This window comes from Antrostomus carolinensis, unplaced genomic scaffold (genome assembly GCF_000700745.2).
Source record: "Antrostomus carolinensis isolate BGI_N321 unplaced genomic scaffold, ASM70074v2 scaffold35186, whole genome shotgun sequence".
NCBI lineage: Eukaryota > Metazoa > Chordata > Aves > Caprimulgiformes > Caprimulgidae > Antrostomus > Antrostomus carolinensis.
Window position 1 is genome coordinate 8,471 of NW_010321832.1, and position 7,673 is coordinate 16,143.

The following is a 7,673-nucleotide window of genomic DNA, read 5'->3' on the forward strand; positions in this document are numbered from 1 at the left end:
CCAGCCTTCCTGGAGCCCCTTCAGGTACTGGGAGGCCACTAGAAGGTCTCCCCGGAGCCTTCTCTTCTCCAGGCTGAACAGCCCCAACTCTCTCAGCCTGTCCTCACAGCAGAGCTGCTCCAGCCCTCGCATCATCCTCGTGGCCTCCTCTGCACTCGTTCTAACAGGTCCATAAGTGCTCTCTTACACTTACAATAGATACCAATTAACAGTCTTAGTTCTGATTTGTTACCCTGAGGGATTAAACTGTGACCCTTAGGAGCAACCAGTCAAGAGTATCTGGGACAGACAAAGAGCTCCCTGCAAAGTGTCTCAAGGCAGTGCAACATGGCACCGAGCACTAACAACTCTTGGCTTTCCCTGTGGTTCCAGTGAAGGAAAGTAAACCGAGAAGCAATAATCAGTGATAATCTCTTTATTCTTTATCTTAAACCCGGCACGGACGAGAGGTGCCTTTAGGCTGCAGTAACTCCTGCCAGCTGGCAAGTCTGGTGGTGTGCAACCTGGATGCAGGACGTTTCAGAGATGGGAATAGCACGATCGTGGTTCTATATATGGTTCAGTAGTGGACAGGTATGGTTGAACCCGATGATCTCAGAGCTCTTTTCCAACCAGGAGATTCTATTCCCATTCCAGGTCTCAGAAGCATTAAGGACACTCAGCTAACATCCCATAAGCTTTTCCTAATACCAAATAATGAGATTATATGTTCTCTGTTTTTACTCATAGACACCCAGCTACAAAATTCTAAGTGTAGGAGTTTTATCCCTGGTTATTTAAATGTCATAACCACGCTTGCATTTTCCATCTAGTTTTCTCATGACTGATTTTATTCAGCCGGATTCTGAAAGAAAAATGGTTCTATGTAGCTGAGCACAGACTGGGCTGAGACGCAGGAGAAGCTTGGGAAGAGAAGGGGCGACGTTACTGATGCACTGTTGTGCTCCTGCCACAATGCCAGGCTCTTACCAGTAATTCCTCTCTCCCACACAGTTGTTGAACCATTTGCAGTGGTGATCAAAGCCACACACACATTTGTTGCAAGTTCCACAGTGCTTTGACTTGGCACTCCTGCCAAAGAAAGGGTGGCATTAGCATGGCAGCACCAGCTCATTACCGTGACTTCCCGATGACACAAATACAGGGGGATAAAGCAGCAGAGATCTTGGTAACTGTGAGAAAACCTTCTGCATCAGGAACACTTCAACACCCAAACTCATCAGCCATATCGGCCACCGGTGGATCCCACACACTGCGAAATTCGTGATTCCTAATTTGGAGGTCACCGATTTCTTAGTTGAAACCCTTCAGCAGTTGTACAAAGTTTGATCTTAGTGTCTGCCCTCTGAGTGTTTCCTGCTGCCGTGTCAGCATCTAGCTGGATACAAGCACACACGCACGAGCTACACGTTGTTAGGTCAAACACCAACATCTGGGTAACACAGAACAGCAGAGTCCTCTCCACACAACGCGTGAGCAATTAAATAAAACATGGAACCAAGCACACGTTAGACAGCAGGCACCCTCCCAGCCAACAGAACTCTGCCACAGGACAAGGCTGAACTCGTGCTATGGAGCTTCAGGGCTCCGTTTCCACTGCGCAGTCTAACATTAGAGACTGACGGTGACGTGCAATGGTGAAGAGGAGAGAGTAGTAGAAGGAAAAGAGAAGATACTTACACATCTACATCACAGACATGGCAATGATGGTTTTCAATGACATGTGCGTGTTGATTACGACTGAAGTTGGCCAGAGGCCCTAGATAGTTTTTTTCTCTCACATTTGCATCCGCAGGATCAATGGAGACTGCACTAAGATGAACAACTAAATGGTAGATAAAACACACCCCCGGACACTGAAGTACACAGTTAAGGATTGTATGAGTGATTTAATGCTTATATTTTTATCTTTAATACACAAAGCCCACACAGATGGGAAATATATGACATAGAATTAGAAATTACTATATAACTGATTGCAGCATATTAATGAGCTTTATTAACGGAAATGCTTGCACTGTAATTAATATCCTCTGGAAAAAGATATCTAAATCTACAGGAACAACCCTCCTTATTATGTACTACTCTGCCTCACAGAAATGTCCTTCCTAGCACAGGAGTTTTTAAAAATTACCTTTACTCACCAGAATCTGGCCCCACGTGCAGACTGCTAGCGTAGGTCCATGTTTCTCAGTCCATACAGACTCCTTGGAAAGGAACAGTCAGTTAAAGCTGTGCACACACCCCTTCACAAGACTAAACTTCCAAAAAAGAGAAAAAAAATCATATCAAGGAACTTGTACTGATCACCTTGCTTTCCTCTTCCTTACTCAGAATCCCAAGCAAGGGGACCACCCCTCTAAAGCAGGCTCCTACACAATTTACAGACAGTATCTAGGACTTGTCATTGTTTCTTGAAATATTATCTGCTTGGATTCTAACTTCTCAATGTAGTAGTAAGGGTGGTGAAACCCTGGCCCGGGTCACCCAGAGAGGTGGGAGAAGCCCCATCCCTGGAAACATTCCAGGTCAGGTTGGATGGGGCTCTGAGTGACCTGACCTGGTTGAAGATGTCCCTGTCACTGCAGGGGGTTGGACTGGATGAGCTTGAAATGGCCCCTCCAACCCACACCATTCCATGATTCTATGATTCTATGATTCTATGAATCTATGATTCTATGATTCTATGATTCTAAGATCCACTGCCAGCTATCACAAGCACCCACACCGTATAATAGCCATAAACACACAGAGCTGCCTTTCAGGACTCAGTCAGTCAGCACAGGGAGGTGTGGCTGCCCATCAAGGCGAGGCTGGGTCAGGAGGGGCTTTTTCAACACGACTTCCCTCAAACCCTGCAGCACACTCATAGAAGAATCATACAAGGCAAAGGAAACACACAGGCAGAAGAAGACAGCAGAAGAGCCTTGGAGATAAAGACAGTCACCTTAGCAGAGAGGGATGAAGGAGACAAGCAGAACATTAGTGACCCTCCTAAAGTGAAAGGGCAGAGAGGATTGCAAAATAAGTGGTTTTTTTATAGACAGGAGAAGATTAAGGTTATAGTTCAGAAAAAGACTCTGGGTCAGTTGCTTTCTATGCCACCTAAAAGCTAATTTTAAAAAATCCCACTGACAGTTGATCACAGTCCATGTTCTCCTCTTGACCAAAGGATACGATATAGCCAGCGGCCAGCCAGTGGCGGGGCAGGAGAGGAACCAGGATTCCAAAGCCAACCAGCGCAAAGAAAAGGTAGAGCAGCCAGGCAGTAACCTGGAAAAGGTGCAGAGGCCAGCTCCAGCCATTCCTTCGAGCACGTTGGACCGGCACCTCAGCAACAGCTTCATCCAAATTCTCTGGAGCTACCTTGTTAGGAGGTTTGTTGCAGATATTCATCTATAGAAATCAAATACAGAAAAGAAAAAATACGTGATACAAAAATACTGTGACTGAGCGCTGCTCCTGAAGATATGCTCCAAGGTGGACAGAAAGCTGGAGAGACTAAAAAGACACATCTGAGGAAAGACTTAAATTGAGTAAAATGTGCAAAGTGGTTACTTTGGTGGCAGTTTGGCGACAGAGTATTTGCTGTGGCCCGGGGACGTGTTCCTGTCAGAATGCTGTCGGGGATGACAGCAGAACCAATGCTTTCACCTCTCTCAGACACGTTTTCCTTCCAGCTAGCACAGAGAAGTGTAGCAAGAGCGAGTGGCCCCACTGGTGCACGTGGTCTGGAACTGCAATTTAGCACTACACAGCATCCAAGAAAAAACAGAGACTCCTTTGTCAGCAACAAAGTGGAAAGACCAGAAGCTGAAAAAGTGAACTGATAATTTAATGACAAAAAGAGGAAAGGAAGCAGGAGTTGCTCCACAATACAAGTATAAAGCAGACTGTTGCTAGAAGAACAAAACAGAAAGTTACGTATGCAGGACATCCATGCAGGAAGCAGCTCGATCATTCAGCTGTCCTGCAATGTCTGGACTCCTGGCAGGAGAAAGCAAGATTCAACTGTCAAGATGAGTTACTGATCACAACCTGGAAAGCTCTTGATGTTTATGATCCCTGTTTGCACAGCAGCTACAAGCTCAGAAGCAATTCTCCTTCGTTCAGTTGGTGTTGGATCATTAGTTGTTGCTTTTCGCTTGCTGCGGAGCCAGGATGAGCTTTTAACAACAGAGAGGGGATGCTCTGCTTCACGGAAGCTCGGGTACCACAGATAGTGGTGAGTACAGCATTGTAAAACCGGCACAAAGAAGCTCTGCTGGACCTGAGCTGACTCAAGGTACCTCTGCACCATGCTCACTGCTCCTTAGTAACTAAAGAGGATGTTAAATTAACATCTATTTGGGATGAGCAATTTCAATTAGCCTGATTAACTCGCACACAAGCATGCTGAAAGGAAAGGAGGAGGCCTCTAGCTCACTTGAGGTATTTTTGATAATGGTTCCAGTACCAAAAAGATGCTGAAGGGCTGGAAGACAGCAAGCTGAAAGAGCGAGCAGAACAATTCAGATCTTGGTACACCAACAGTCCCGCCTCAGTCCTAGGCAAGGGGCTGGAAATGTCTTTTGGGGTCATCTGATAGAGAACTAGTGGGTAAGAAGACAAAAGAAAGTAATTTATGCTCATCAGCACAGTCTTATCAACAAGCAGGCTGGAAAATAAATTTCCTAACTTCAGTCTTTGAGGAAATTAGCAGAATCTGCCTGATTTCATAGTTTAAATCGCTACATGGCAACTGGCTCATCAATGATGAGAAATGGCTACTAATCACGTGATACTTTTCTCATTAGGTTGCTGAAAACTTGCTTGAGCATCACTTTGAGCTACTTGTTACAAAAACCACTCCAATTATTTGAAGAAAATCCCAAGTTTCTCCTTTCTCCTAATAAAAGTCTGGCCCAGGAAGCCAGGCCCACCCAGACACTGGAATCCTCATTTTGCTGCAAGACTTTACTGTTTTATAACACCAGATGTTTTTAACATTAAGATATTTAATGCCAAAAGTTTCGCACAATTTGATAGAACTTTTTACGGGGTGAATTGTGACTAAAAAAAAAAAAAGTGTTCTCGGCCAGGCTGGATGAGGCTTTGAGCAACCTGGTCTAGTGGAAGGTGTCCCTGCTGCTGGCAGGGGGGCTGGGACTGGATGAGCTTTAAGGTCCCTTCCAACCCAAACCAGCCTGGGATGATTCTGTGGTTAAAGGAGCATAAGCGACCACCTGGCTGAACTGTCCCTGAGGCTGCAGTCATCCCACAGCGGTGTCTGCCTGGCAATAGACTCTCAGGAAGGAAGGAAGGAAGGAAGCGTCACGCTTTGTCTGTCCCGTTTCAGAAGCAAAGTTCCCTTTGCCTTTCCTTTCTCCAGGGCTTCTCTTGGAGCTGATGCACTGATTATCCACCGATACTGACGAAAAACAAAGTTATAGGTGAAGAAACTCGTGCATATATCATCTCCCCGTGCTGGTGGGGTGTCCTACGCTGGGGGTGTGTTTGACAGTCCTTTTTACCCAGCTACAGAAAGCACCGACCACAAAAAGCTGGGCATGAAGTCACCATCAGGGCTTACTCAGAAGAGAGCTAACCGAGTTGACGCTGGTTGTTAACTTTACTAGTTAACTAGTTAAGTCAGCCGGTAGCTATCAGGTTCACCTCTGTGGGCAAAGAGCCAAGTGCTGGGCACCGGACCCGGTGCCTGACCAGCAAGTTCCCAGCCAGCCACGCTGTGAAGAACCAGCCAAGACCCCTCCCTCTACCCTCCACCACCTCCTTTTCCTCACCTTCTCCCCGCAAAAACGGCTGAGAACGGTCCCGTACCCGCTTCATAGCCAGGAAACGAGCGGGGGCCTTCGGCTGAGGCCTGTACGGCACCTCCCGGCGCTTCCAAACAGGCCGCTGGGCCTGTCGCCATGGCAACGGATGGGGCTACGGCGGGGCGAAGGGGACAAAATGGCCGGGAGCGATCGCTCAGGCCGCGATGGAGGCGGGGGGAGCGGGGTTTCCCCCCACGGGAGCCCGGGTGTGGGGACCTGGCTGGGCCCCCAGGCCCCCAGCGCCCAGCGAGACCCCCACACCCGGGGATGACCCGGCCACCACCTGCCTCAACCCTCTGAGGGGACCCTTCTCCCCCCAGCCCTTCAGCATTGCTGGTAATGCTGATTGGGTTTTTATGTTAAAAAAATAAATAAATAAAATAAAGACTTTCCAGGTGGTCAGAGTTGTATTTACGAAAAGAAAAAAAAAAAAAAAAAAAAAAAAAAAAAAAAAAAAAAAAAAAAAAAAAAGAAAAAAGATTTTCCAGCTGAGGAGTCTCTGGGAGGAGAAGGATAGTGGAAGGATAAGAGGCTGGTTATGAGGTGGAGTCAACCATCCCCCTCCCTAAAATCTGTCAGCAAAGTTCCCTTCACTATTATATCAACCAATCTTTATAGTATGAAAACATATTAACTTTCTTAATATGTATTATCTTAATATATATGAATATACATGGCGATTATACACTGCGATGTAATGAGGTAGCGGAATTTTACTGGACATTCTGGTATTGTTTGTGCTTAAGTAAAACAAGGAGCTTTCTGTATTTATAATTATACACTGTGGTTGCTTGTGATTGCTGGCAGTTGACCTTAGAATCAGAAAATCATGAAATTATTTGGGTTGAAGGGACCTTTCAAGCTCATCCAGTCCAACCCCCCTGCAGTGACAGGGACATCTTCAACCAGATCAGGTCACTCAGAGCGCCGTCCAACCTGACCTGGAATGTTTGTTTCAGTAAAACAAACTAAAAGACAGCCCAGCCCGGGAAAGAAGAATTTTCCTTCTGGGAAGCTTCCAGTTGTCCATGAAGGATAAAGCATTCCCTGGATCAACCGAGATAACACCAGTGTCCCAGCCCTTCTGAATCACAGAATGGGATGAGTTGGAAGGGACCTTAAAGACCATCCAGTTCCAACCCCTGACACAGCTTTGAAACCCTCCCAGCATCGTCTGTTGTCATAAAGCAGTAACTCTGGAAAATTTAACTCCGGGGATGTCTGGATCAATAGACAAGCAGCAAGAACGCTGCAGAATTATCGTTGCTTCGCAAAGATTTCCTATCACCCTTCATCAGTAGCGTGGGTGGCAGTGATCATTCAAATCGTTTTATACCTGAGTGGTTGAGGGGTGTAAGAACCTTGTGCAAAACCACATTCGGGGTGCCCAGCTTGGCTGCAGGAATAAATATTTACCCTTATCATTCTCAACTTTGCATCCCCAGCCTCTTGCTCGGCACAGCCCAGCTGCAGATGTTCATGACGCAGCACGGCCAGTCCCACCAGCCCAGCCCGCAGCTCTGCTGTCCCTGGGGGGGCTTGTCCCCCTCCTCCAGCAAAGCGGCGGCGCCGAGCCCCAGGAAATGGCGAGCGGAGCCAGCGGCCGCGCTGGCCGCGCGTGCATAACGGGGTCTTTATGAGCTGCTGGCGGCCCGCGCACAGCGGCTGCTTTGTGCGAGCGGCACTGGCACGGACCGGCTGGACGCTCACCTAAGAAGGCTTCTGTGTGCAAAGGGAAGTGTTGTCCTGGAGCGGTGTGTCCTTCACTTGCTGTCCCCAAAGGCCCTCGTCACCTTTTCAACCTCCAGCTGCTGGCGGCTCTCCCTGCACAGGGGTCTGGCCATGTGGGTGGTGCCC

General features: G+C 47.5%; 1 protein-coding gene across 1 annotated transcript in view; it reads right to left on the reverse strand.

Annotated features, from left to right (window-relative positions):
• ZDHHC1 (zDHHC palmitoyltransferase 1) overlaps nucleotides 1-3,396 on the reverse strand; it is a gene marked incomplete at its 3' end in the record, with an annotated part of 11,631 nt that extends 8,235 nt beyond the window's left edge. The window contains exons 1-3 of the mRNA XM_029085465.1: nucleotides 3,178-3,396; nucleotides 1,681-1,856; nucleotides 970-1,071 (exon numbers count right to left, since the gene is read on the reverse strand). Coding sequence (XP_028941298.1) covers nucleotides 970-1,071; nucleotides 1,681-1,856; nucleotides 3,178-3,396 — 497 coding nt within the window. The remainder of the gene's footprint in view (nucleotides 1-969; nucleotides 1,072-1,680; nucleotides 1,857-3,177) is intronic.
• Nucleotides 3,397-7,673: the final 4,277 nt, after the last annotated feature.